This window comes from Colletotrichum costaricense, assembly GCF_030867565.1.
Source record: "Colletotrichum costaricense strain IMI 309622 chromosome Unknown Scaffold_7.1, whole genome shotgun sequence".
Classification (NCBI taxonomy): domain Eukaryota; kingdom Fungi; phylum Ascomycota; class Sordariomycetes; order Glomerellales; family Glomerellaceae; genus Colletotrichum; species Colletotrichum costaricense.
The window spans coordinates 280,562-307,805 of record NW_026848236.1 but is presented as its reverse complement, the minus strand read 5'-3'; the positions used below and the strand labels follow the sequence as shown (position 1 = coordinate 307,805).

The 27,244-nt window shown below is 51.1% G+C and overlaps 12 protein-coding genes across 12 annotated transcripts; 8 read left to right on the top strand and 4 right to left on the bottom strand.

The window, feature by feature from the left end:
- Positions 1 to 830: 830 nt before the first annotated feature.
- On the top strand, positions 831 to 3,118 carry CCOS01_07306 (transient receptor potential ion channel; the record flags this gene model as incomplete). The annotated part of the gene is made up of 2 exons (XM_060455472.1): positions 831 to 3,025; positions 3,085 to 3,118. 2 exons carry the CDS (start codon positions 831 to 833, stop codon positions 3,116 to 3,118), a joined length of 2,229 nt encoding a protein of 742 aa, XP_060313364.1.
- A 1,054-nt stretch (positions 3,119 to 4,172) lies between these two features.
- CCOS01_07305 (uncharacterized protein) lies at positions 4,173 to 4,404 on the top strand (the record flags this gene model as incomplete). The annotated part of the gene is made up of 2 exons (XM_060455471.1): positions 4,173 to 4,206; positions 4,265 to 4,404. The coding sequence occupies 2 exons, from the start codon at positions 4,173 to 4,175 to the stop codon at positions 4,402 to 4,404; spliced, it is 174 nt and encodes a 57-aa protein (XP_060313363.1).
- An 818-nt stretch (positions 4,405 to 5,222) lies between these two features.
- CCOS01_07304 (uncharacterized protein) lies at positions 5,223 to 5,405 on the top strand (the record flags this gene model as incomplete). Its single annotated transcript, XM_060455470.1, has 1 exon — positions 5,223 to 5,405. One exon carries the CDS (start codon positions 5,223 to 5,225, stop codon positions 5,403 to 5,405), a length of 183 nt encoding a protein of 60 aa, XP_060313362.1.
- A 388-nt stretch (positions 5,406 to 5,793) lies between these two features.
- Positions 5,794 to 6,849, bottom strand: CCOS01_07303 (methyltransferase; the record flags this gene model as incomplete). The annotated part of the gene is made up of 4 exons (XM_060455469.1): positions 5,794 to 5,918; positions 5,979 to 6,281; positions 6,361 to 6,597; positions 6,654 to 6,849. The coding sequence occupies 4 exons, from the start codon at positions 6,847 to 6,849 to the stop codon at positions 5,794 to 5,796; spliced, it is 861 nt and encodes a 286-aa protein (XP_060313361.1).
- Positions 6,850 to 8,300: 1,451 nt separating this feature from the next.
- CCOS01_07302 (uncharacterized protein) lies at positions 8,301 to 8,858 on the top strand (the record flags this gene model as incomplete). The annotated part of the gene is made up of 2 exons (XM_060455468.1): positions 8,301 to 8,359; positions 8,636 to 8,858. The coding sequence occupies 2 exons, from the start codon at positions 8,301 to 8,303 to the stop codon at positions 8,856 to 8,858; spliced, it is 282 nt and encodes a 93-aa protein (XP_060313360.1).
- A 468-nt stretch (positions 8,859 to 9,326) lies between these two features.
- CCOS01_07301 (PhoD-like phosphatase) lies at positions 9,327 to 10,736 on the bottom strand (the record flags this gene model as incomplete). Its single annotated transcript, XM_060455467.1, has 2 exons — positions 9,327 to 9,614; positions 9,696 to 10,736. The coding sequence occupies 2 exons, from the start codon at positions 10,734 to 10,736 to the stop codon at positions 9,327 to 9,329; spliced, it is 1,329 nt and encodes a 442-aa protein (XP_060313359.1).
- A 1,446-nt stretch (positions 10,737 to 12,182) lies between these two features.
- On the top strand, positions 12,183 to 13,969 carry CCOS01_07300 (uncharacterized protein; the record flags this gene model as incomplete). The annotated part of the gene is made up of 6 exons (XM_060455466.1): positions 12,183 to 12,406; positions 12,473 to 12,623; positions 12,698 to 12,791; positions 12,845 to 13,062; positions 13,132 to 13,815; positions 13,877 to 13,969. The coding sequence occupies 6 exons, from the start codon at positions 12,183 to 12,185 to the stop codon at positions 13,967 to 13,969; spliced, it is 1,464 nt and encodes a 487-aa protein (XP_060313358.1).
- Positions 13,970 to 14,672: 703 nt separating this feature from the next.
- Positions 14,673 to 16,398, top strand: CCOS01_07299 (carboxylesterase; the record flags this gene model as incomplete). The annotated part of the gene is made up of 3 exons (XM_060455465.1): positions 14,673 to 15,141; positions 15,201 to 15,790; positions 15,865 to 16,398. The coding sequence occupies 3 exons, from the start codon at positions 14,673 to 14,675 to the stop codon at positions 16,396 to 16,398; spliced, it is 1,593 nt and encodes a 530-aa protein (XP_060313357.1).
- Positions 16,399 to 16,629: 231 nt separating this feature from the next.
- On the bottom strand, positions 16,630 to 18,556 carry CCOS01_07298 (MFS transporter; the record flags this gene model as incomplete). Its single annotated transcript, XM_060455464.1, has 8 exons — positions 16,630 to 16,917; positions 16,971 to 17,002; positions 17,069 to 17,279; positions 17,348 to 17,615; positions 17,702 to 17,874; positions 17,930 to 18,033; positions 18,089 to 18,293; positions 18,356 to 18,556. The coding sequence occupies 8 exons, from the start codon at positions 18,554 to 18,556 to the stop codon at positions 16,630 to 16,632; spliced, it is 1,482 nt and encodes a 493-aa protein (XP_060313356.1).
- Positions 18,557 to 21,078: 2,522 nt separating this feature from the next.
- CCOS01_07297 (uncharacterized protein) lies at positions 21,079 to 21,945 on the bottom strand (the record flags this gene model as incomplete). Its single annotated transcript, XM_060455463.1, has 1 exon — positions 21,079 to 21,945. One exon carries the CDS (start codon positions 21,943 to 21,945, stop codon positions 21,079 to 21,081), a length of 867 nt encoding a protein of 288 aa, XP_060313355.1.
- A 2,393-nt stretch (positions 21,946 to 24,338) lies between these two features.
- Positions 24,339 to 24,804, top strand: CCOS01_07296 (uncharacterized protein; the record flags this gene model as incomplete). Its single annotated transcript, XM_060455462.1, has 2 exons — positions 24,339 to 24,612; positions 24,671 to 24,804. 2 exons carry the CDS (start codon positions 24,339 to 24,341, stop codon positions 24,802 to 24,804), a joined length of 408 nt encoding a protein of 135 aa, XP_060313354.1.
- Positions 24,805 to 25,425: 621 nt separating this feature from the next.
- Positions 25,426 to 26,791, top strand: CCOS01_07295 (uncharacterized protein; the record flags this gene model as incomplete). The annotated part of the gene is made up of 2 exons (XM_060455461.1): positions 25,426 to 25,515; positions 25,622 to 26,791. 2 exons carry the CDS (start codon positions 25,426 to 25,428, stop codon positions 26,789 to 26,791), a joined length of 1,260 nt encoding a protein of 419 aa, XP_060313353.1.
- Positions 26,792 to 27,244: the final 453 nt, after the last annotated feature.

Genomic DNA, 27,244 nt, shown 5'->3' with positions numbered 1-27,244 from the left:
TGAAAGAGTCGTTGGAGGCGCTGGAACATGGACCAGAACCCTAGGGAAAGACATTCTGCTGCCGCTACAGATTCTCGGGTCTGTCGATTGTTTCCGTACGAGCAAAAGCTCGAGCTTGGCTTGAACTGTTCAGGCCCACAACCAAGCTTGCTTCGCCTCCCCAGCTATGCCGATTATGTACAAAGTGCAACGAGGGGGACACGAATAAGGGAGCGGCAATGTCACTGACGGATCGAGGATGTGCACAAACCGAACGGGAAATTGAAGCTTGGCAACAAACCACCCTTTTTTTCGTACCTCTCTGACTCTCGTCGCCAATCTATCGGGTCTCTCTCTCGTCTAATCTATCCGTAGAAGAGCGACCGTGTGCCCTGTCCCCCCCGTCCGAGTCTCTTTCGATCATGCAACGCTGTTTTCTGTCTTTCCTTTAAACAATTTGACGTCGAAGTTCCAGTATAGACAACGAGGAGCTATTCGACGTTGAAGGGGAAGAATCCTCTCACTCGCTTCGCCTCTTCTTCCCCCCTCCCCACCTTGCCCAGTTGCCCCCTTCCACTCTTTCAGGGGACAACCGTGGAACCTTAATTGGACCCTTTCGAGCTCATCGGATGATTCTGCACCGCGTCCAACTATCGTGAGTAGGGACACACTCTCGCACACGCACATACCGAGGGGACACGCGAGGAAGAAAGAAAGCTTGAAGCTCCAAACGTCGCCATCGTAGAGTGCTCCCAATCGCAAGCTGACGATGCCTGCGACCAGACACCTTTGAAGGGCAATAACATTACAAACACCACACATTCGTTACAACTAAACATAAAGCAATAATCATGAAGCTCACCCAAGTCGCTCCTTTTCTCGTATACACCCTCCTCGCCGCCCTCCTCCCCTCCTCCGCATACGCCGACCGCATCCTCCAGTCCTCGTCTCTCAACAACTGCCAAAAGAAATCCGACTTCTCCGCCAGCTTGTTCAACGTCGTCGTCTCCGCCAACAATGGCTCCGTCATGGCAAACATTGCCGCCGTCGTCTCGGTGGAAGGCAAGGCTGTCTTCGACGTCGCGCTGCGCATCTACGGCTACGACTACCTGAAGATGACGATAGACCCGTGTACCATGGACCTCCAGGGCCTCTGCCCGATGAAGCCCGGCAAGATCGACATGGAGTTCTCGTTTGAAATCGGCGACAAGCTCGACCAGGTGCCCGGTATCGCCTACACCATCCCCGACCTCGACGCCACCATCCGCGCCATCGTCAACCTCACCGAGACGAACACGACCGTCGCCTGCGTCGAGGCAGACTTCTCCAACGGTAAAACCGTCGATCTCGTGGGCGTCAAATGGGCCACCGCCGTCATCGCCGGCCTCGGTCTCGGGTCCGCCGGCATCATCTCCGCCATGGGCCATACCGATGCCGCCGCCCATCTCGCCGCGAACGCCCTCTCTCTATTCGGATACTTCCAGGCTCAGGCCTTTGTCGGTCTTTCTGGCGTCGATATGCCGCCCATCGTACAGGCGTGGACGCAGAACTTCCAGTGGTCAATGGGTGTCGTCAGGTTGGGCTGGATGCAGACCCTCTGTACGTGGTACCAGCGCTCAACGGGCGGTGAGGCGGCACGACTATTCGATTCGTTGAGCGGTATCTCGGTGCAGGTCTCGAAGCGCTCGCTCGACATAGTCAACAGCATCGGTCCCGTCAAGCGCGGCATCAACGCCATCGCGAAGCGTGCGAACATCCTCCAGGACAACGGCTCCTACGTCGTCTACGGCATCCAGCGCGTGGCTTTCAAGGCAAAGATCGAATCGACGAACCTGTTCCTCACCGGCCTCATCGTGTACTGTTTCTTCATCATCTTTACCGTCCTCATTATCGCCGCGTTCCGATACGGTACCGAGATCGCGGTGAAGCAGGGATGGTCCAAGAAGGACCGCTTCGTCGAGTTCCGTCGCGACTGGAAGACTACCCTCAAGGGCGTCCTATTCCGCCTCAACCTCATCGGCTTCCCGCAGATCGCCGTCCTGTGCCTGTGGGAGTTCACCCAGATCGACTCGGCCGCCCTCGTAGTCCTGGCCGTCTTCTTCTTCCTCGGCACCCTCTTCACCCTCATCTGGGCATCGTGGAAGGTTATCCTCATTGCCAAGCAGTCGATTCTCACCCACCAGAACCCCGCGCACGTTCTTTTCTCGAACCCCCAGATCATTAACAAATGGGGCTTTCTCTATGTCCAGTACCGCGCCTCTGCGTACTACTTCATCATCCCGTTCATCGCCTATATCTTCCTGAAGTCCGCCGTCATCGCGTTCGGTCAAAAGGCCGGCGTCGCCCAGGCCATCGCCCTCATCGTTATCGAGGCCGCCGCCCTGATCGCCGTCAGCGTCCTCAAGCCATTCATGGACAAGAGCACAAACTCCTTCAACATCTCAATCTACGCCATCAACTTCATCAACTCCGTCTTCCTCCTCATCTTCACAAACGTATTCGACACCCCCGGCATCGTCGTCGGTGTCGTCGGCGTAATCCTCTTCATCGTCAACGTCATCTTCGCCTTTGTCCTCCTTCTCATGGTCCTTATCTCCAGCATCCTCGTCTTCTGGCGCGTAAAGGGCCAACCGACCGGCACCGGCCCCACCCAGCTCAACGACCCCTCCATCCTTGCAAAGGGCGACCGCACCGAGGGCAAGTCGCTTCTCGACCTGGATGAGGACGACAAGGTGAACCCGTACCGCCGCGAGTCGCTGCGCTACGGCGAAGAGAAGGCTACCGAGAGCGGCATGAGCCTGCACGTGTCCACGTCCACGTCGAACCTCAACAGCAGAGGCGATACCCACGAAATGTCATATCTGCCCTCGCCGGGCTCCAGGCCAGCCGTGAGCCCGTCGGTGCCCATGTTCCCCGCCGACCGCTCATTACGATCTCAAAGTCCTGCCCCGCCGAGGTCACCAGCGAGCGACTTCCCCCCGCCGAGTCCGTTTGGGAACGGATCTGCACGCAGTATCCACGAGTTCCGATCCCAAAACAACAATAGGTGAGTTATCCTTTGCTGAAAACAGTCTCTTGCCACCCTTACTAACCGTCTATGCACAGTCCATGGCAGCGCGGTGCTGGATATGATCATTGAGGATTACAGATAATAAGGGCACCTTCGCCAGACGTTCATCTTGTCTCTCTTTCCTTTTTCTTCTCGTTACCGTTTACATCACACTTTTCCGGGGGCGTTATATAGAGTCTCATCTGGAAACCTGCATCAGCAAGCGTGCATAGAAAAGAACACCATCTACTTTGTATAATCGGGCGTAATTGCCGAGGTTTCCCCTGGACAGCCACATCTGAGGAACTGCGCAGGATCCATTCGCCCTCATGCCTAGACTTGAGAAAGCTTACGCTGATCAATCGGAAAGGCCCATGAAACTGTAACATGGGTTTTAATCCCTTCTTGTACCGTGTCATCGTGTGTTCAAGGGCAGGATAGCTCCGACGCCTCATCCTCACTTCGCGGGGCACCAACCATGACACTTGCCAGTGATGTGAGTAGATGTTAATCGGAAATATCGAGAAGAGCACCAGCAATAACGTATAAGCTTTGGTACAAACCTCCGTCGCAATTCGGCGCGGCGAAATACTCCCGATTACAGCCCCAAGAAGCGTGACATAATGGCTTCGTACTACTCGACTACGTGATGAAGTCGTGTATCATTTCCAATGCAGCTAATGCCCGCTTCAGTCGTGCTAGAGGTTGGGAGACTCTTCTCCGGCTCGATGGAGGTGTGACCCGCAATCTCATCAGTGAAACCCGCCCGAACTGTGATCATTGGCAACTTGGATGCTGTGGTGTAACAGCCGCTCCCGCAAATTTCCACATTTTGACCCAGTGCTTGACGTCACTGAAGACACATTATACACGCCGCGATTGTGACGCTCGATTTACGCAATGCACATAATGATAACATCATATACGATGGTAGCCGTAGAAATCAAAAGACGAATAATATGTGTAATATCAGCATAGTTTAAATACATATGCTGTTATCAATACCTCATAATCAAGAGTCACCTTTGTCCCAGCTCTTGACTTCAAGCTCTCGAAATACTCTTTCCATACACATAACCAGAATCTTCCACACATATCTCAACTCGTCAACTTCATTCTTCAAAAAGGACGTTCCTTCTCCAACATGCCTCAATACCAGCCTCAAGCCGACACCTTTAGTATGTCAAATTTCTGCCATATCCTTCGTGGCCGGGGCCGAATACTGACGATGAACAGAGGACCCTTCCAGCAAGGCTGAGGCCAAGCAGCAGATGGCAGAGCAGCAATACGAGGAGAGGAAAGAGCACTCGAAGAGCGGTGCAAACACGCAGACGGGGCACCATGCAAAAATCGTCAAGGAACCTAAGCAAGACTGAAGTATGGTTGCTTGGGACATATTAGGACAGGTAAAAGCGACAGCATGCCTTCTGTTTGACCAATTATCTTCACTCGGTTCTTGTGCTTCGTATTGCTAGGATGTTACGAGGCATGGTTGTCATCATGTCTTATTCAAATCATTGATCAAGTACCATTGTAAAATTGCGATTCACGGATGTAGTCGAAAAGTGACTCTCTTCTAAATTCCTCTCATCTTCGAGCCTATCAAAGATACAGCTGTTATGAGCAATTGACATCGGATGGGCACCGCCCTCGGAAATTCTTACATCATTGCCTATAGCTTGAACTGAACCTTCGTGCGCCTGGAAGCGAGCTTAGTCCGAGGTCCTTCCTGTAACAGCTACAACAATCCTATGCAGCCTTGGCCTTTTCTACCTAGAACTGATATGGCTTGCAGGATTCATCAATGACTGCATCTTATACGTTGGAGACCAAGCTGTGGTTGTGCCAAGCATAATCCTGCAATCCTTCAAGCGCACCTTCCTGGATCAGACAAGCTTCGGGTACGACCAAGACTCAGGCTCAGATTGCAACATCTTATAAGTATCTATGCACTTGATGTTTTCACTTCATCATTCTTTCATCAACGAAGGTACTAGTCTTCAACCCAGTCCCCAGTATTTCACTCACCCTTACAAACCCTCCTGCGGAAATTTTGTTAGCCCAGCCTTGGCTTCCGCTTGCCGCCCTTTCTCCAGATTCTGTGCCCTACACAATCTTGTAAGTGTGGCTCCCAGGTCGTCGTCAACTTCCCCCCTCGTCTGTCGCTAACAGATGAGAAAGCTCAACGGTCAATATGGTGAAGATCAGCCTTGCTCTTCTCGTAGCTGTGGCATCAGCTGCTCTCGCCGCTCCTGAGGCTATCGGCGCTCGCCAAGCCGCGGGATGTCAGCCTTCCGAGACTGTTTGCCGTGATGGCTGGGCGTGGTGTTGCAGTGGCTCAACTTGCTACGAGTTCGCTCCTCCTACGGCCTGCTAGGCGAATGCGACTACTTGTTGAGATGAGATGGTAAAACCAGAGAGGATCAAGCTGATGGTATGGACTTGGATCTCATCTGAGAAAGTCATTAAGAATGGATAAATTGAGACTCCTGCTAAGATCATTTGAGATCGAATATGAACTTCTCGATTACAGCGGTGCACGGGATGCCATGAGTTCCGAATTCAACCATACGCAAGAGCGAGCAGGATAGCCCATCAGTCTTCTTCATAACACAACATCTCATTTCCATAGATTATACAAGCTTACGTCTCAAAAGTACACATGACAGACGCCAAAAAGCGTGTAAATAATGACGTGATACAAAGACTCATAGGTCGACCAACCAAATTTCCAAGAATTCCTTTTCATACCTTACATTTACAACTCACGCAACGGGCTTCTGAGCCATGAAGACGTTCGCTGGGAAAATGCCGCCCTGCTCAGTCATCTCCTTTGTGTATCTCTCCTCCAGGCTGGTATAGATTACCGGATCCATATCAGGAACCAACACTACATTTGGTTAGTGAGGGTCGGCTTACGGCAAAGACAGCTTGCTTCTAGTCAACTCACTTTGGGCGTTCCTGGCGACAAGCGGAATGGTGTGCATGAAGGGCTCGATGGAAGATTTGACGGCGGCCTCGTCGCCATGCACTTTACCAATCCCACACTCCACTCGCTCGACCTTGACGTTTTGGAGACCGGCTATCTTCATTGCCTCTGGAATTTTGGACGCGTATTTACGATCCATTCCCTGCTTCTCAAACATGGTCCCAATGATGTGAATGAGATCCTTCAGTGACTGGGGTTGGTTCGGCTGGTCTGGACTGATGTCCAGCTCCATAATTTGCAACCAGCCTCCCGGGGCCAATGTATCTTGCATCAGTTAGACTAGAACGCGCGCAACCCATCAAACAGCGGCCCGAACCAACGAATTCAACAGCCGATGACTTACCGGCGAGGTTTGCGATGGCCTGCTCAATGCCGGACCGGTGGGCGCTGTGGAGAACATTGCGAACGTGGGTCAGATCGAACTGGCCCTTTAGATCCCCGGCCGGTGGATCGCAAACGTCGTGGGTTACGTAGCGGATGTTGCCCTGAGCTGACGTGGGCAGGAAAATGGTTGAAACATCGGCGCCGACCATGTGCGCGGATGGTGGAACCTGTTTCTGCAGGTCCCGTAGTAGTGTTCCTGTGATATCGCGTGTTAGAGGTCCCATTTCACAGTGCAGTCGAAGATTGAGATACCGTCGGCGCAGCCCATGTCGAGAATCCTGAGCCCGCCATTCGTGGTATCCACGGGCGCGAAAACGATCTTATCTTTGAGGCACATCTGGATCCAACGATGCTGGACTTGAAGGCGCGTCAGCTCGGCTTGGACATCGCCGACCATGGCTAGGTACTGGTTATTGGCTTGGTCATTCTGTCCGGTCTGGCTACTCATGTTGGAGTTCGTTCTGAACGTGTGTGTGTTACGATTCAATAGAGAATGGATTGGGATGCTTTGCACCCTGAAGGCATCAAGAGCTCCACGGAGAACAAGATGATTAAATGCAACCTCGCCGTCCCATCTTCAACCGATCACAAGCTCTCTAGTGTCTGCCCAACATACGTGATCGGCAAATTGAACAAGCTGGCAAGCTCTTCGTGTAGACTGGAGTCTAAAGGCTACTGGTATTCTAGAAGGCGTTTGTGAAGGTGGTATAAGATCTAGATTTCGTAGACTTCCGCATTTGGCTCATTCCGTGTTATGCATAATGTCTAGAAGACATTAGCATGAACTCGAGTCACTGGCTGACAGGTCGACTCAGTAACAACTGAACACCAAATCTCTACTGGCAGGTGGGGAAAATAGGGATATCATAAAGGCCGAACAGGCGAGCCTCGCGTATCTATCGCGTGACGATTGCGATTGCGATAGCGATGTTGAACGTGTCAAGTTACAGATATCACGAACACGATGAGATCCGATAATATCAGTAATACTCAGTCTCCAATGACGAGCGCGGCTGGACGAACTCGTGTGGTTCAGATGTGGCAGCTGATATGTAGATGCAGGGCGGATGACGGCGTCGATATGTTCTGGAACTTGACGTGAGGGAGGGTAGGGACGGAGTTGCGGGTTCTGGGTGCGGGCCATCGCTCAGGTTTGCTTTTCTGGGACAGGACAATTAAACATGTGTCTGCCAGATTGAGCCACGCATCAGACTACAACCAGTCGCAAGTTGTACAGAGGCAAAACGTGGAGAACTGCCGAGGTTTGTTTCTTCTGGTACGAATACGGAGCTGATGCCAGGTGGATAGATGGATGGATGATGGAAGTTCTGTATCCGTAATTGACTTCGGGAATAAAGGCCCGCCCGGCGTGCTCCCACTCGGGATCCCGTGGGCCGTCCGGTGTCTCCCGGCGAAGATCAGGAACGAGAACGACTGAAGATTCGGACATATCGATGTCATTCTTCGGGCGATCCGACTAAAGTAGTTTCTTCAAGGGCCTCTCATGCAACTTACCTCGATGCCGTGATTTTGGAGGGGGAAACAGATGGGTTACAACACTGTGTCGCATCGGCCGAGCCAAGCGGGCGATCCATGCTCCTGCGCCGTGCGTATCTGCGTATACTTGAAACAGTTAGGCCCAATCTTGAGTTAAATAAGCAAAGTCACGCCATCCCTGGGCAGGGTGCAAAGAGCCAAGGGTTACAACACCGTAGACTCCCGTGGGAGATAGGCACATCATTGATGATAGGAAGGGAGGCAGGGCCAAAGAGGCACAGCTGGAGGCCAAGCAAACATTTACTGTAGGGCTGTTTCCATGTCTCTTTTGCAAATCTCTCTGTGCATGGCGAGCTTCCTTAAGCGAGTCAGTCTAGCTGATCCCGCTCACACCTTCCTGCAATGACCGTCCGAAGATCCGAATCTCTCATGCTCATTGGCTCCACTTCAAGACAGTCAAGGTTTGATGATTGATTAAGACTGTCACAATCTTACAGAGTACAGACACAGAACACTCATACAGTCACGTCAATCCGTGGCTGTTGGTGTGCCGTGCCGTGCCGGGCCTTTTTAATAAGCCTCGGGGACCCCCTCATCCGGCCATCATCAAAGCGTTTCGAGTTCCTGTGTTCGTGTCCTTCAGTCCCTACGACATCGACGAGAGTGTTCGGTTGAGCTGTCCCGCCTCGCCTTCGAGTTGACCTCGACAAATATACACATTCCTTCCTTTTGAAAAGACCGCGAGAAGCGTCGCAATATCCCACAGACAAGATGAAGACATCCATCGCTTACATCATCGCCGCGGCCCTCTTCGGAGCTACGCAGGCTGCCATCACCCCGATGAACAACATCATTCGTCACGAGTACAACCTCAACGCCAGAGCCGGTGTTCACGGCAACATTGAGAGGGACGAGCCCGCTGTTGCCCCCGAAGGCGATGTTCTGCAGCCCATTGTCTAAAGAATTGGCGCTTCCATTTGCACGCACCCAAACACGCGCAATTAACGTCGCCCCGTCTTCAATTGTCGGATACGGGTCCGAGACGAGTCACTTTCTACCCCGCGGCTTTGGCCCCCAATCTTTGAGGGCCTTACACCACGATCGACTTTCAACTTCAAATCTACGCATGCTTTCAGACATGCGACCTAGGGTACAGCGATGAGGAGTTTAGGCGGAGACTGAATTAGGAAGTGGGCGTTTGAATAATTCTTTTTGACGGGTATGGAAAACATCTCGAGGACGAGAGCAAGACCAAGGGATCGGAAGGACTTTCGGTTGGCAAGGATATTCCAAGGCAAAGCGAGGAGCGCCGGCTTAACGGATTGAAGCCACGATGAATGCAAACTTTTCAAGCCAAACCCCTACTTCTCTGCGCGTGCACATTTTGATGATCCTTCGACTCCACGGGCTCGGTAATGAGGCAGTCGATCACCTGGTGAACTCCCACGTGTAGTTCCACACTTGATGCCCATCAACGATAAGCTCATAGTCTACCGTCCATCGGCCCTCCTCCGACGTGTCAAACGACACCCGACCAAACTTTGAATTTCCCCACGGGTGCGAATACACAGAGACGTCCGTGTCCTCAATCTGTCTATGGAACCGATCGAAGGGTTCATAGAACTGGTTTAAGGGCGAGGTGGAAAATTCAATCACAGACTTACCACCCTTGTCGCTAGTGGGCGGAAAGATCGTCGTCGCGTGCTCATGCCTGTCCTAGTCAAAAAGAAGCAAAAAATTAGCTCAAGCAAACTATTGAAATCTTTGGCAGGGTCGATCAAACAGAGACCAGCTTACTCCACTCAAGATGATAGCTCCGTCCGTTTGTCTCATCATCTCCAAGATCATGTCTCTCTCCCACAGATATCCCGACCAGCTATCGGCCGAATCGGGGCCCCTCCAATTTCGCGTGAACGGGACGCTGCTGACAACGACTTTCCACGACTTTTCTGTTTCAAGCCACTTTCGCAGGTCCGCTAGCTGCGCCGCGCCAAGCATCGTGTTCTCAGGCCCGTCCGCCATGTTTTCAGCCGATCGATAGCGCCGCGTGTCTAGGACGAAAAACGAAACGTCGCCCCGGCGGAAGGTGTAGTGCGTTTTGCCGACGCCATACTGCGAGGGAGGGTTCGCGTGCCCTTGATAAGACCAATATGGCTTCATGGCGGACTGATAGAGACCTGTCTCGTTCGCCGCCCAGTCGTTGATGATCTCATGGTCGTCGTAGACGTGCAGCCACGGCACAGATCGAAGCGCGGGTGACCAGCTGGGCGAGGCATAGACTTGACGGTATGCTGTGGTGTAGTGCTCTGGAGTCCAGCCGAGGGCCACTGGCAGGTCGATGTAGATGAAGTCGCCCAGGAAGAGCATCATGTCTGGCTGGTTCGCCGAGACATGCCGGTCCAAGTACTCCAGTCCTTTGATGCGCAAGCCATGATCCAAGGGGTTGTAAGGGTAGAAAGGCTTGATGCAGCTTGTGGAGATGAGACTCCATCGCTTTGGCGAGAGGGCTGCAGTCCTGAAAGATCCGGCATGGCTGGCATTCGTGGTGTAGGTGTACGGCGTGTCTGGCTCCAGCCCTTCAAGCAAAAACGTCCCGGTATGATCATTGGAATCAGCGATGACGATTGTCTGCGACTTGGTAACCTGGTCATCTCCCTCCGAAGGCGCCCAACTGATCTTGACGTAGTTTGTATGGAGAGCTGGCGCTCTTACAACGATCCGCGCCGTACCTTCATCCATGTAGCCCATCCGAGAGAAGGAGAGATCGTGACTCTGGTGGAGTACGCTTCCTCTGTAGATGAAGTCCCATACGGATCCAAGTGACAGGATATTCAACATGACTGTGACCAAGGATGTAACCGGCGATGACCGGTCAACCCAACCCAAGAGTAGAAGCAGCCATGGGTGGTGTTGCCTAGAGGCCCGCCGCGAATTGGGCAACAGGAGCCTAGCAACTAGAGAGACTGCATACAACGCGCAACTCCCATAGATTCGATTGAGATATCTCTTTCCAAGTGGATGCTATTTGCTTGTTAGAATACGATTCATCGATTCATAAGGGGCAAGGGAAAATATGGCACATGTCAAGACTCACGAATCTTGTGAACAGGATTGCCATAAACCTAAGGCTGAGAGCTGCCACTGCCGTAATGGCGTCTAAGACACGAGTGAGAACCATATTGGAGTCTTCGCTCTGGGAGAGTTGTGAATTTGCTAGGTTGACGAGACTCGAGATGAGGTGTGTTCCAAGCCTGTCAGATTCACGAGACCATACACCGAGTTTGAGTCGACAAATCGACCCCAGGCGTTGACAAAGGCGAACGTCCAAGAAAGGGCGCTCAAGATTAGAATTTCTGCCTATTCAATCTACGGACCCGGAACCACGGTCATGGTACTCGAAGTGGATTTGAAGGATGGACACTCTCCCCATCACCACGTCGCGTACTTCCAATTATCAACACACGTGCAATGCCATTGCCGTCACTCATGGCCGGGAACAATCAACGTCGTTATGGACTCTGTCAGGCCGTCATCCCGAGCCAAGTGCATCTTTCCAACCGGAAAATGTTCCTTATCACTTCCCGGATGAGCAGAGTCGCCTTCGGGAGCATACAGGTGGGCCGCGGCGTCGGGACCCCACTCCGATGGACGTCTTAGACGATCGCATTTCACCACGTGGGCGTCCGAGGCCCGTGGGATGACAAGTTTTCTCACCCGAAGGCGGAGATCTACCGGGAGGAAAATATGACGGCCAAGCTCCGAGCACAAACTTCACACACTAATCAAAGCTTGTTCTTACAACGTCAGCAACGTAGTTGGTAATGGATCTAGAAAATATAGCCTGAATAAGGTGAGGCGACTACAACTTATTCCTCCAGTGTGCACCCGGCGGCTCCCGCATCTCGGACATCTTCCGGTTAACTTAGCCTTCGGCCCCGATCTCGACTGCGGTGTTCATGTCGGAGCACGTGGTTGAGACAACGTAATGAATGGTTGAGGCAACTGCTTTCTTCCTTCTTAATGCCAATAGTTAGGCAAAATGCTTTTGTACGAAGGAGAGCTCAGACGAAGGAATGCAATAGCTTGAGTTTTCGAGTGGATGGCTTCTTGACCCATACGCGTCCCAAGAATTTGGTTCGAAACAAGGATTCCACGTGGTAGTCTGCGAGGCACTCAGAATCAGCGTACATCATGCATTCGCGGTACTTATAACCAGGCAAACCGCGCTCGGTGCTTTTGTTGCAGCATACTTCTAAGTCATCGTCGACCACAAAGTCATCCAACATGGAGTCCACGTCAGCCTCGGTATTCGACACGATTGATCATGCAACCAAGAAGGATGTCGGAGTCATGGTATCGTCCGAGAGTGACATTGCGTCATCTCAAGAGCCTACTCCTCCTGCCAGAACCGCTGGGAAGCTCGACGTGCTGGTCCAAGGTGTCGCCTTGTTTTCCGATGGCTACAACATTCAGATCATCGGATACATGAACACCGTTCTGGCTAAGCTGTGAGTCTGCCATATGAGCAACAAATTTCTTGTTGAAGACAACGTTTGACGGACAAATGTCATCAGTTATCCGAAACAGATGACGAATGCCGTTAAGACAAGGCTTTCTAATTCCATTCTGATTGGCGACATCTTTGGCATGCTCATCTTCGGTCTTTGCATTGACAAGTTTGGTCGGCGAGTTGGAATCATTCTGACTACTCTCTTCTTGGTTTTGGTACGTCGACACCTTCGATATGATCGGTCAAAGGAGATTTGTCTTATCGAGAGCTGTTACTGATAGCCAGCTAGGGTATCGTCATTGCTACTGCTGCCCATGGAGCCTCCATTGAGGGAATGTTCTGGATGATGGTAATCGGCCGCGGTGTTGCGGGTGTCGGTGCTGGTAAGCAACTTTAGCTGGCCGTAACGGGAGGTCGAAGACTGACAGCAATGCAGGAGGAGAGTACACAGTCTGCACCTCGCAGGCTCTGGAGTGTGCCGACAGCACAGAGGCCATGCGCAGGAGACGCGGAATGCTCGTCGCAGTTTCCACAAACGCCGCAATCATCTCTGGTTTCGTCGGATCTAGTATCGTCTCTTTGATTGTCATTGCTGCGTATAATGGTCAAGCAAGTGACGGAATTTGGCGCATTTGCTTTGGAATTGGAATTTTCGTCAGTCAACCCAGCTCGACGGGTGCTAACCTTCCATGTAATATGAGAGTAAACTGACCATCTTCTCAGCTTCCTTTGGCGATCTTCTTCTTCCGCCTACGGCTCGTCGATTCACAGCAGTACCAGAAGCACGCCATTCAGCGCAACATTCCGTATCGTCTCGCCATCAAGTTCTACTGGAAACCACTACTTGGATGCTGCAGCGCATGGTTCCTCTACGACGCCGTTGTATACCCCTTCAACCTTCTTGCACCAACTCTTGTCTCCGGCTTCTCCTCCCAGCAGACAATGATCCAGTCAATCGGCTGGTCCGCCCTAATTAATGCATTTGCCCTTCCCGGTGCCTTCATCGGCGCGCTACTGATGGACCGCATTGGTCGCCGTCAGACTTACGCCCTGGGTTGGGCCATCGTCTGCGTCTTCGGATTCGTCATTGGCGGCAGCATGATTCAGCTCAATAACGTATTCCCGCTCTTCGTCACCTTGTACGGCCTCTTCCAGACCTTCTTGTCTGTTGGCCCTGGAGACTGCAACTTTTTGGTCTCGAGCGAGTCCTTCCCTACACCGCTTAGAGGTCACTTCCTCGGATTTGCTGCCGCCGTAGGCAAGGCAGGGGCTGCTATTGGCACGACTGCGTTGAGTGCAGCGCTTGCGAGCTTTGATGAGAAGTTGAAGGGACAGCAGGCGATCTTCCTCATCGGGAGTGGCATTTCGGTCGTGGGTACTCTTTGTGTGTGGTTCCTGATTCCCGACGTAAGTTGCCTTTGGTCTTTAATTTCATCTCTTCTGCTGGATCCATCTAACCGTTCACTAGGCTCCGAAGCATTTGGAAGACGAAGACGTTCGTTTCAAGAAGTATCTTGAAGCCAACGGCTATGACACGAGCCAGATGGGTCTCAAGGCGTAGTATTGGGTTTTGGGTCTGGTGCTTGAGGTATTTCGGAACATAGAAGGTGTCCGTCTTATACCGGAAATGAACTATTATCTCTCAATTCAGTTTTCTGCAATTGATCTTGCATGTTGGCATTGCACATTGGTTGACTTGAAGAGAAATACTTAGTGCAAGGCTGGTACTTTGTCGCTACATGTGGGGTCTAAGTTTACATGGCTGATAAACTCCCTTCTATGGCAATGGCGATGAAGCCTCAAGTTCAATTGCATTTCGAGCCATGGGAATCTTCTCATGACATGTCTTTCCTGACATCGATCTGCTGAATTTCCATGCATTTCCAACGACAGACTCACTCGGAGGCCCAGAGACGTTGGCAAGCTTCTCTCATGAGTACTTTGGGCATCGAACCCTTGATCTTGGCCACTGCAACTCAGCCAATGACACCACAAGTTTGTGCATATTGGTGGGTAACACCGTTCGATACGATCGGCGCAATGAAGCTAGCCACGGGAATGGCTTCCGTGGTAAGATTAGCGGCGTGGACAAGTGGCATGGGGAAGCTGCATTAGCCTGCGGAGGACCGCCATCATCTATGGAAGATACAGGGGCAGAAAACCTCAGTAAGCGAGATGTAGATCCGTCAGCATAAAGACCAGAAAACGATGATGCCTCGATTCGTCGCGCTCTTAGTTCGCTTCTTCCTTTAGCATTCCACAAAATGCGTTCTCTGTTGGCAGTAACGAGCTTGGCCATCCTGTCATTGAGCGACAGTTATGCAACTGCATCGTCAACAGTCAGGTGCAATGCCACAGATTTGCACATAGTGCCGACCTCCAATGGACCGATTACCGGTCACCCGGCGTCGAACAGCTCCGATGTTCTCGAGTTTCTCGGGATTCCCTATGCGAAACCTCCAGTCGGCGACTTGCGGTTCGCTCCACCGCAGAGATTCAGAGGTAATGAGTCGTTTGAAGCATCTCACTTCGGCTTCGACTGTCCACTTTCGCCCTCTCGCCAAGTCGACTACCCGAACATGACAACCCAAGCGCAGCGCATCATTGGCTACTTCGCTTCTGCTGCAGGGACGCCTCAAAGCGAGGACTGCTTGACGTTGAATATCTGGACAAAGCCAACAGATAAAACTTTAACCGCCGCCAAACCGGTTATTGTCTTCTTCTACGGTGGACGTAAGTAATTAGGATCGGCGATGCTTCGATTTTTGCCTCCCACTGACGGGATTCTCTAGGTTTTGCCATTGGCAACACGAACAGCCCTTTCTACAATGGCAAGTACTTTGCGGATGCCCAAGATGTTGTCGTAGTCACAGTCAACTACCGCATCAACATCTTCGGGTTCCCGGGTGCCTCGGCTCAGCCCCAGAATCTCGGCTTGAGGGACCAACGCGCGGCCGTGGAATGGGTCCGCGACAACATTGCCGGCTTCGGCGGTGACCCGAAAAAAATCATCATCGCGGGTCAGTCTTCCGGAGGTGTCGCCGTGGACTATTGGTCATATGCCTACATCAAAGATCCCATCGTCAAGGGCCTCATCGCACCGTCTGGTAATGCCTTCAGCTTCCCGCTCAACAACCCAAATGCGACTGTGCGGAACTGGAACACCGTGGTGGCGGCTGTGAATTGCACTAATGCCACCGATTCCATGGCATGCATGCGAAGTCGGAAATGGGAGGATATCAAAGCTGCGGCCGCTGCTATCAGGCCGGCATCATCCAGCAGCGTTCTTCGTGGTATTCCGCCGTTCTATCCTTCGGTGGACAACAAAATTGTCTTTCCTGACTACGTCTCATTGACACAATCTGGCCAATTTGCCAAGCTGGTGAGCACTTTTTGTCTATCACCTCATCTTTTTCGTCAAATTCCCGAAGTCAGCAGCTAATACTCAAATCATAGCCGATTCTCTTTGGGAACAACCATAACGAAGATGGATATTACAGAATTCCGGCGTACGGCAACGGCGTTATCCCGACTCAGGCGCAAGTCGAATCATTTCTACTAGAATCCTTCACGTGTCCGAACTCTCATCAGGGCCAGGCCCGTTCAGATAACGAAGTCCCGGCGTGGGTCTACCGCTACTTCGGAGATTGGGATAACACAAGACTTTTCCCGACAAGTGGCGCGTACCATGGCGTCGACTTGCACATGATCTTCGGCGCCTCAGGGGACGTGAGTGGAATTCCCCCGTCCGATCCGCAGAAGAAAACCACTGCACTCATGCAGAGCGCATGGACGGCCTTCGCCAATGATCCGGCGGATGGCTTGAGTTCGATCCTCGGGTGGCCGAAGTTCGATCCGAAGGAGGAGTCGCTGATACTTCTGGCACTCAACAACAATCCTGAGCCACAGTTTGTCAAGCCCAGCACGTACGATGCGCCGTGTTCTACAGTTACCTTGGGAGCGTTGGGAACTGCGGCACCCCCTTCATGAGTTTTGATCACTTGATCTGTAACTCGCTGAGCTGTATTCATAGCACTGGCCGTCACATGCATATTTCGGCAGCAGTTGCATGCCAGCCTGATGAGATATTGAGATTGTGAAACTTGCTACATCTCTAGGTCGATAGGCTTGGGTGTTCTCCGTAGTAATTACTTCAGACTTCACGTCTTTCCTGAAAGTTTGTCTCCATCTCTCCAGGTCCGCTTTATCCTGTCTCTCTACTCAGTAGACGTAAAAGTTAGTGGCGTTGGGATCAGCCTCCCTCTTCTTGCGGTTGGTGCGCATCAAAGCCAACTTCATTCCCCAAGCGCAAATGACAACTCCGATAGAGAACCCGATGCTAGCAATCATTGCAGTCAAGAACCGAGGCTTATCAGTGTCTGGCCAGAGATAGGGAGTGTAGATGCTAGCTGCGTTGCCGAGGGTATTGGCCATCGCGATGACAACCGCCTTCTTTTCGTCGGTTTGACCAAGAACGGATGAGGTCCACCCGAGAATCAAATTGTTCACCTATGTCTCGTTTAGTTCCAAGTGCAGGAAGGACTGAGCCAATGTCAACTTACTCCATATGTGGCTCCAACAAACAGCATGATACCTATTGAACAGCATTAGCATCGATAGTGGAGTATGGGTGCCAGGGGAAGAGTCCAGGGCTTCTCACCAGTGTAACGAACTCCCACGTTGAGAGATGAAACGCCCATGACAAAACCAATGCAAACGATGAGCTTGCTGATAGTAATGTGCCACGTGCGCTCGTTGTACTTTCCAGATGACCAAGGGACCAGAACGGAGAAGAAGGCGGAGAAGACGTAGGGCGGGCAGGTCAGCACGAGACTGACGGTGGTGCTGTAACCAAGCGTCTTGACAACAGTCTGCGTGTCAAATATCAGTCTGAGGTTCGCAAAAGGTACTAGGCATTTTGGAGAAATGAGGCACATACAGGCAAAAAGTTCTTGAATCCGTTCGCGGAGAGATGGAGGTTGTCCATGAGACAGAAGACCCACGTCCGCCAATCAGTGCAGGCCTCCCGAAGACCCGTCCAGACGCTGGTACCCTCGCGACGATCCGTGGTATCATTGTAAATTCGGGTGTGCGCAAGCTGGCGCTCCTCCTCGGTCAACCAGCGGGTCTTGAGGGGGCTATCGGGCAAGAGGAAGAAGGCAAAAAATGCGACGAGAATGGAGACGGCGCCCTGGATAATGAAGAGCCTATATCAGAAGGGTTAGCTAAGTTCTCCCTCAAGATCACTTCGCTTTGTGCAGAAGAGGAAGGGAATGGATAAGGGAACACTTACCATTGCCACCCAGCGAGACCCCTTACACCTGACATTCCCGAGAAGATTGGAGCTGCAATGAGCCCAGAAAAAGCACTGGCTGCCATGTTGCCGGTGTAGAAGATAGCCATGCGGGACGAGACTTCCTTTCTGGTGTAGAACATGCTAAGCATGTAGAGCGCACCAGGGTAGAACTGTCACCTGATGTTAGGTGATAGCTTCATATCGAGAATCGGAAGGATATCTTACAGGGGCTTCGGTGACTCCGAGCAGAAAGCGGCAACCCAGCATCGTCCCGAAGTCATGGCACTTGTAGGTCAATAGACTCACAACAGACCAAGCCATCATGAAACCTTGAGATTGCTCCAGTAAGTAATTTTTCCGCTCGTTGTATATTGAGCGACTTACCAGCCATGTAATAGGAGGGACGAACCCGGTTGAGAATCATGTTGGAAGGGACTTGGCCGACAAGGTATCCGACGAAAAGGATGGAAACGCAGGTATTGTACTGATTGCCTTTGAGGCCTAGGTCGCGGTCCAGAAAATCGAGTTTGCCGTTAATCATCGCATTTCTGTCGAGAAAGTTGAGGAAGTACATCAACCACAGTATAGGCTGTTGATCTTCAGTTAGACTTGTGTCGTCTTAGAGAAGAAGGTGTGATGTCTGTGGCATACCAGCATGTACCAGTCAATTTTTTTCACCAGGGCGATCTCTTTCGGGTCTGTTTTTGTGTGGGCACCGAACTTGTCTACCTTCTCAATCACGGGCTGCTTCATGATAGCAGGGTCGTCGGTAGTCAAGACGTGTTCCATCTGATTGACGGCAACCTTCTCCTGTGAAGAGATAGGCCTCTCGCCATGTGCGTTGTGCGCCATTGTTGTCTTATTTGTTGGAAATGCACCCGCTCTCGAAGAGGGAAAAGAAGAGTCGCTGAAGAAGCAGTGCGGAGCAGTTGGGGAAATAATTCGTGGTTGGACGAATTTCCGGCCGGCGATCCTGCTTCAAGGTTTGAAAGTGAAGGCTGGCGGTCCTCTGAGTCTACGAGTTGAAGACGCAACGATGGATCAGGGTCCGAAGAAGCACAGATATATACTTTCCAACCCCAGCTCTTAATTACAACCCTCGTTCGACCGGCAAGCCGTTCGCAGCCATCTCCTCGGGTCAACAAGCGCGGAGCCAGGTGAGCATAATCGGTGGAGAAGCCATTTGCGTCCCCCATGGGGTAAATGGGGTACGACGGCTTTTCCGCGAAGTGCGAAGTGCGGAGTGCGGGGAAAGGAAAGCAGGCCAAGGCTCCTGAAGAGTTATTCGCATCCCGAACCAGGACTCGCATATTTAGTCTGGAGGCGCCCCTTTCAAGTCTCGGCGGACGGGGACTAAAGTTGATTAGCACCTTGGCTTGCCTCTCAGGCTTCTGGGCTGCCGTAGAGCCAAGGTCAAAAGCCAATGTTGATTCACACGGCCCCGGATGCCTCTCTACGCTTCACGACCATGTGGCTCTCCCTAGATTCTGAATCATTGTACACAGATGTCGTTCAACGCTGTCAGAGAACTGTTCATCGACGAGGAAGTCGAAAACGTTAAAGGCTTACCTTCCAGTCATCACAATTACTAGGGTTCTATGACTGAAGGTCGGTACTCACCACAATCTGCGCGCGATAACGCGCCCGCCATCGTGGTCCCCTGTTGGTCCCTGCCACCCAACTCACAAAAGCTTGGCGTTGATGGCGTCGAAAGACATGTTTTCCATAGCACCCCCATGCGCCTCTCCCAATATGCCAAGGTCATCACGGAAAAGCCATAGGCGGAAAAGCCACGAGAAGCACGGAAATGGTTCACAAACATCAACTTCGTCGTATGAGGATATTGGCCGTCAACTATCAGCTTCACGACGCTGGCCAGGCAATCAGCAGATGGAGTTATTCCAATGTTTCTGGTTCCATCGGAAAACCCCACAACGCCGCAGCAGTTGGGATCCGGGAACGAATGGGAACGCACCCATCTGTGGCCCTGACCATGGTGTTCATCTAGAGTTTCAGTCATCTGAGTTCCCGCAGCTCGCCGTGCGCTCGGAATAGCTTTACTTGGAGTTGCCATGCAGACGGCAGACCCACGAGCATTGGCCCCTCAATCTTCTGTATTCAACAGAGTGATGCTGATTGAGTGCTGAAGTGGCAATGGCCGCCTCAGCACACTGCAGCTCTCGTAATCTCATACATCCGTGTCTATTTCCGCGTTTCTCCGGATCTCCAAACCTGAAGGCATGCTCTGAATATCGGCCCCGTATTTATGCTATTAGAAGTAGTGTTACATGGACCACGTTCCAGGGTGTATCGTGTGACCCCTGTCCACCGACTACTGAGATTGGGTTACAGCAGGAAGAGACCCAGCATACCAACCCGCATGATCACAGATCCGTGAGACCTCTGCGTCTCTGTAGCAGATGCTTTTGCCCCTCAGCAAACTTTCACATATTTCGCAATAGCTTATGTTCGAGAAGAAGGGACCGCGAGTATACGCTATCACTGCTGAGGAGGCATACAAAACCCGAGGGCATCAGCGTCAGCCAAATGCTGGTTGTGCTTGTTCGAGAAATAGCATCACGAGATCGTAGGTAGGAAGAGGCATACTCGAACTAATCTGCCACCGTCTATTCTCGACAAAGTCCTGAGACCTACTCGGGAAAGAACGAACATAAGGTGGCAAATGCCTGGTCAACATGCTTTTTTGTTCATCTGGCTGGCTTGAGGTAACCTCGATGCCAGAATCGTGCGAGGGTGGGATCAGCGCCCGCTAAGCTCAAGACATTCAAACAGGACATTTTCATACTGACTTAGGATGTGCATCAATTACACAAAAGCTAGAAGGTATATGCTACTTACCGATCATTTGGAACCGCAAATCCACTGACTTGGCCTCGTAGCCGGGCCACACCACTTCATCCGGCGACGTTACGGAAAAGCACATCACAAGTCTAGCCACCGCCAGTGATACCAGTTGCCGCCTCCTGAATCTTCCGAAGCTGCTGCAAGCACTCACAAACATTTGGACTGGTTCGCATCAGACTTTTGTAAGTTGTGCAATACCACAGCCTGATAGAATTGAAGATCAGGATAAAATGTTGCTTCCGTGAGAGAACGAAAGGTTTGCTGCTCTCAGGCTTGTTCACTGAGATACACGACGTGGGGTGGTCAACCTTTGGCACCTCAGGCCATGATCCCAAGACAGCTTTGAAAGCTTTGTGGCAAAGTGTAGTCTTTATGTAGGTAATGTCCAGAAACGACATGGTCACGTCTAAAACTTGACCCCTTGGCTTCCTTCACCGTCAAGGACGAGAAAAGGAAATGAAGGATTTCTAGAAATTCCATCTCCTGAATATTGCTGATCCCCAGAAATCTTACCCCGACATATTGGCCAGGACCTGTAACCAAGACCGAATTTCTTGGTTAACCTTAGCAGGCTGTTCCCGGAATACCCAATGGCCGGCACCGGGAAACGTGACGAGACGGACGCTATTCACAAAAAACTTCGGAATCCCATCCAAAAACTTCGTCGAAAAGTAGGTGTCTGCGAAGCCCCAGATGATGAGCGTGGGCACCTGATATACCATGCTAGAAGTGTCCACATGCTGGCCGTATGGTGGGCCCGGGTAGTTGTATTTGTAGTAGGCGTACATGCCTTCCATTGGTGACTCGGAGAGATAATCATGCATCTCGCGACGCTGCTCGTCATCCTTGATACCCTCGAGCGCGGCGCCTAAGTTCTTGTCGTCCCCTTTTTGGTACTGAATGTGATGAATAGTATAGGCAGACTGGGCTTGTTGGTCTTTATCAAACTGAATGAGCTCGTGAAAGCGAGGAAGGATGGGAGAATTCATAATTATGAGCCCGGAGACGCGCTCAGGGTGGTGAAGTGCCAGTAATTGAATAGCCCCGCCGCCAAAGTCGTGGCCGCCGACGATTGCCTGGGTGGCGTTGAAGTGATCAAGGATGGCCAAAATATCTCCAACCACAGTTTGCAAAGAGTAGGCGTCTTGCTCCACGGTGGGAATGTCGCTAGGTGGGTAGCCGCGAAGAGTAGGGCACACGACTGTATGTGTCTTCGAGAATTCAGCCGCCTGATGGGTCCAAGTCTTTGAGTTGTCGGGAAAGCCGTGGAGAAGAACCATTAGGGGGCCTTGTCCAGTTGCGTAGAAGTGTATCCGTACGCCTTCATTCACAATGAAGCCCGATTGGGTTGATCCTGAGGCCACCGAGACCGACATCTTTGCTGACCCTGGATAAGCGTCTGATGATAGGTTGCAGCTCAGGGGCAGAAGATGATACGATAGAGATTCTCAAAGCAACGATGTCTTCAAAAGCTTAGAAAGAGGAAGTCGATTGCTCTACTAGGTAAAAGTTGAAGCTTAACACTAGGTGATTAAGTAGTTGAGCGAATTCAGTGGTCGACATTCGCTGACGATTGATTCTCGGAAAAATTACGTGATCTCGGACAGTGAAACCGTAATCTTCGTACGCATTGCTCAGCGCACAACGCCGTCGATCTGTAAACCTAAACATATATTTGCCTTGATGACTAATCCCAGGTCCAAGTAAAAAGTTTGCTTAAAAATAACTGAGGATTTCGTTAAATATCTATATATTTGTAAGGACATAGGCTTGGTCGACTGACTCGAATCGTCCTAAAGTCCTATCATATGTAGCGTGTGTCTCTCCTTTGCTCCTCTAAAGACTTCAACGCTTGTCGACACTGCTTACTTTCTCATGAGAATCTGATCTTCAATGATAGGTCTGACTGTCTAGCTAATTCGAGCCTGCCAAAACGGCCTGTATGACTGACGATGCAGACTTACGCAAGGAGCCTTTGTATTTGCTGGTGGCCGAGCAAGATCTACTTTGGACCATGAAAGCCGCTCTTGTACTAAGGAGCGTAGTGAGTGCTATAAAACATGATCAACGGCCTCATGCAAACGTTCGTCGGCCTTAACATCGCACGCGACCTTGCCGGAGTAGGGGACGCATGGGCTGGTGCTTTTGGCTTCGTTTGGAAGTAGGTAGGCTGGTAGCTTTGATTCCAGTGAGAATCCTACTGACATTTTCGCTCACCCAGCCTCTGCGGCAGTCTGATGAGCCTTACAAGTACTCAATTCTCCTTACCTCGATAACTTGATTGCCTTCGTATTATGGGAGCGAAAGTTTGCAAAATACCTGATCATGCCATCTAATATATGGAAGGCGCCGTCGTTCGTGAAACTGATCACTGCGTTGATTCTCTTCTTCAAGCCACCCGGAGTTTTGTTGTGGTACAGATTCGTGTGGCTGCTCACCGTTCGGTACTGGACGCCCTTCTTCTCATCAGCTGCACTCATACCATTCAGAGTTCTAGGCACCCTGATGGACATTCTTTCAGCTTGGCTGAATTCCAGCGCATAATAGCTCGGGAAATCTTGGCTATCGACGCATTATGCGTCATTGTCTGACCAAGACTGGCGATGGTGTCAGAAAGGCAGTCCTACGGGCCTCAGCTGATGAGAAGAATAGCTGGGAACGGAGTCGGAGGTTAGGAGCAACAACGCAGAAGAACAGAAGCCAACGACCTGTTGATACTCTTTCTGTGTAGGAAACTCCTTCAGGATTCTCATAAACTCCGTCTTTCTCGATATATGCTTCGGTCCATATCTAGTTGAGGGGACCGATGATGACTGAACATTTATGTGTCTTCTTTCTCGTGTACATTTCCAATCAGGGTTGAGTCAAGTCCCCGAACGTTCAGATTCTCCATCAGATCATGTACTGAAACCACATAAGCTATGTTCCTGGTGTGGCGGAAAACAATGCCATTCGTCACGAGACGGCGGTCTTCGACCTAGAATTGGAACCTCGTATTGAGGCTTATGGCGCTCCTATCCCATCGGGAGCTGAATGGCGTCAGTACGTTACCACATGGGGTAGTACCGAATCCCATATTTTTCGTCTTTTCTCTGTGTTAATTGTCCGAGATCTCAATTATGCATCTGATTCAAAGAATCAGAACGGAATGAGTATTGGAGAAAACCGGGCACCAATGTGTTGACGTCGTTCGGCACCCGGTGGGATATTGAATCCTCTCATACCTTGCTGGCTCAACCGCGTAATAGTGCCTCACATAATGCACGCAACACTAAAGTCCCACTGAGATGTTCTTGGCATTCGGGACAGCCAATACAGTGCTTAAGACCATCGATTCCATTTGTCAAGGGTAGTACCTTATTAGACAAGGTATAAAGTATGCAGCATGTGTTTGTCATAGCTTCTGATGCATATAATTCTGCCATTCTCAGGTTTGATGTTACACTGAGGCGCACGCACATTGCTGCAATGCAGAGGCGATTGGCCAAGCTATTGATGCAGGTGTTGTGTGGCCTCGCCTAGGAATACGAAGCGATCCATCGGCTGAAAAAGGAACGTGTAACATCGTATTATTATTTATTGATAGGTTCTAAGGAACCATTCACGCTGACTAGGTATTCTAAGGTATAAAAACCGTCTCGTTTCCGGTTCGTGAAACTATCACTGTAGGTCCAATTAAAGTTCATTGAAATCGTTTTGCTGATTGCAAATTGCAAGAATCCACATTCAAGTGATATATCTATTGGAAAGCCAACTGCCGTGCTTGAAAATGGTCTCTTTCAAAAGTCTATTGCTGTTGGTCCCCGTCATTCCTCAGCTGGTAGTTGCGACGTCATGCGATTACGGATCCTGGTACATCGAAATCAACCTTGCAGCAGGCGCTCAAGGCAACCGACGCGGAGATCTCTATGCTGAGCATTCCAAGAATCCAGGCGTGATCAGCCACTCAGTATGGATCTATGACCCTCAGACAGAGTTGACTACCTATACCGCGGAAGATCCGACCTTAAACAACACGCTTATCTCGGTTCTTGGTCTGCAGAGTACGTCTATTATACTAAGAGGCGGCACGAGATGGCTTGAAGTTAATGGTCATCACAGATTTTGAGATAGAGCAAACCATCCTTGGGATCCCCTTGAAGGGATCTGGGCTTATCGACATGTACTTTAGCCCGGCCGCAAACGGCCGCGGCGGCAAGGGCAACACGACGATTATTTCGGAGTTGAACGATTGAATCAGTGTGGTGGTACCACAATCTCATATCGATCTCACGGAGCTTAGATTGTCTTTCAGGTCGGCTCGCGATAAGTCGTGACACGGGTATGCGTGTCATATCCCGAATTTGTCTTTTTGGGCAGCATAATGTCCTTTAGGCTACATGATATGTACATATGAGACAAGAACATCCTCCTTGCAAATTCCGCAAGGTTTCAATTACACTCAAGGAACAGACAGCTTGAATTCAAAGATTACTAATCTTTTGTTGGCAACCTTTCTGCTGTACTCAGTCTAGACTCGCGCCCTACGATTGGTTTGGCGCGCCACAGAAAATTGTCTGGAGGCAGTTCGAAATTGAATGAATAGTAATCAGGCCCCCTCAACACCCTCGGCAGCGAGAGGAATGACGCTTCCCCCATAAAGTCCCAACTCACGCGTGCTGTTCGTACAGCATGTTATCTTGGAGAGTGGATCACAAAGGGTCCCCAAAAGAACGTCGATAGAGCATATGTGTCCCCGTCCACGATCTTGAACAGTGACAGCATCCTTTCTGTACTTGACTGGATCTCGACACCGAACACCACATTATTCCAACTTGACATTCTCGGGGGCACCGGGCATGCAATTTTCAACAATCATGGGCGATCAAAGAGCCAAAGTAGTTTCGAAGAGACGAGGCCGGAAATCGCCAATGTCTGACGACGCTAACGGCGATGACATGCGGAAGGTCAGTATAGCCACCACCTGGTTTCTGCTCGTAAATCTCTGCATTTGCCGCTGCACCTCTCCATTATATTCCAAACGTACCGGACTTGACGACTGACTAGTTCAAGATCCGGAGAGAAAGGAACCGCGAGGCACAACAAGTCTTTCGAAGACGGCGACAAGCTGCAGATGTAAAACAGAAGGAGCGAATCGAGAGGTTGGAGAACGTTGTAGAGAACATGACGCTCCTCTTCATTGACCTCTTCGACGAGGTCATCGGAAACAAGGGTGTACTGAAGAAGCAGGAGGACCTTCTTGCCCTCTTTCAAGACTCAGCGATGCAGTTGAAGACAATGGTGCAGCCCATCACTGATACCGACGACGACAACGACGATGGGAACCCAAACTCTGGGACCACGCGGTCTACCGATATCCGTGAAAGACCTATTTGTTCTACGTCGGCCTCGTTGAGTCAACACAGCACTTTGAGGCAGAACGCCGGCGCGCCCGACCGCTTGAGTCCTTCCAAAAGCAATAGCGGCGGCGAAGTCGATGGTACCCCTGCAGAGGGCATGAGAGCGCAACCTAATGTAGAACATCTTGAGGCTCTGGACATGCCACATATATCGACTACGAGGTCGACTCCTCCTTCTCAAGCATTTTGCCTTCAACTGCTAGAAGCGACTCTATCTCAAGCATGCTTGATACTAGCCGGCTGTCTTCCCGTATCACCAGTCGATTTTCAGACCATTTTTGGCATTACATTGCAGTACCGTTCAAGAGAAGAACAGCTAAGTCAAGTGCGCTGCCTGCTGGGCTCGGATACAGCAAAGCGTCTGGCAGCAGGGATGTCTCCAAGGGAGTCTAGGAGGGGCTGGCGGGATCAACATAGCCTACAGCTGGGATTCGGGCTGGTCGCAGAATACGAGGCCGATGTGGTACATGGCAATGACCTCCCACCAGGGTTTCTTACAGCACTTCAAGTTCAGAAGCAATTGCAAGGCCTTGGCGCACGAAAGCGGGGGAGTAACATCCTCGAAGTCAGTATCACTTCGGCGGTGGAGAGTTCAGATATTACTGCACATGTTTTCGGGTCTACGCTCTACGAACGCACCCCTGAAACCACCGATTTTGGCATCGCCAAAGCCTTGACTTTTCAGCTGAATGTGTCATTACTCATCGCAAACCTTACAAGTTCGGCAAAGTGCTTTTTGACTGGGCCGGCTTACTCTCAGCTGGGCTTTTTCAAGGCCGTGGAAGCGTCAATGATATCAGTCACTGACGCTCCAGCTGGCTAAGCGAGAAACCAGAAATGCGGGATTTTCCTTTCGATGCAGGAAGTTAGAGGTAGAAGACTAGAGACATGTTTCAAATGACCCACAGATTCGACTAATAGGGTACATTGCGGCATCTTGGCCGCCTGCACCGTGAGTCTGCAAAGGAATCTTGATCAGTGCCGACCTGACATTTTCAGACACCAATCTCCTCCGTGTGCGTCTTCTTGGCGATCCCGAGTCGCGATTTCCCTGATGATGGACGTGACAACGTGGCATGAACCTGGCGCCAGGTAGGTATTTGTAGCATCTGGTAGGACTCCAACAATCATCCTTTTCTCTCTCGATGGCAAGCTCAAGTACTTACTGACTTCTCGTAATTCAGTTGTGACTGAAATAATCGCTGTGATCCCCTTGGCAGCGTATTGGTGGTTTCAGTCTGCTAACAAGAAGAGGAATGCGCCGAAGGAAAATGTG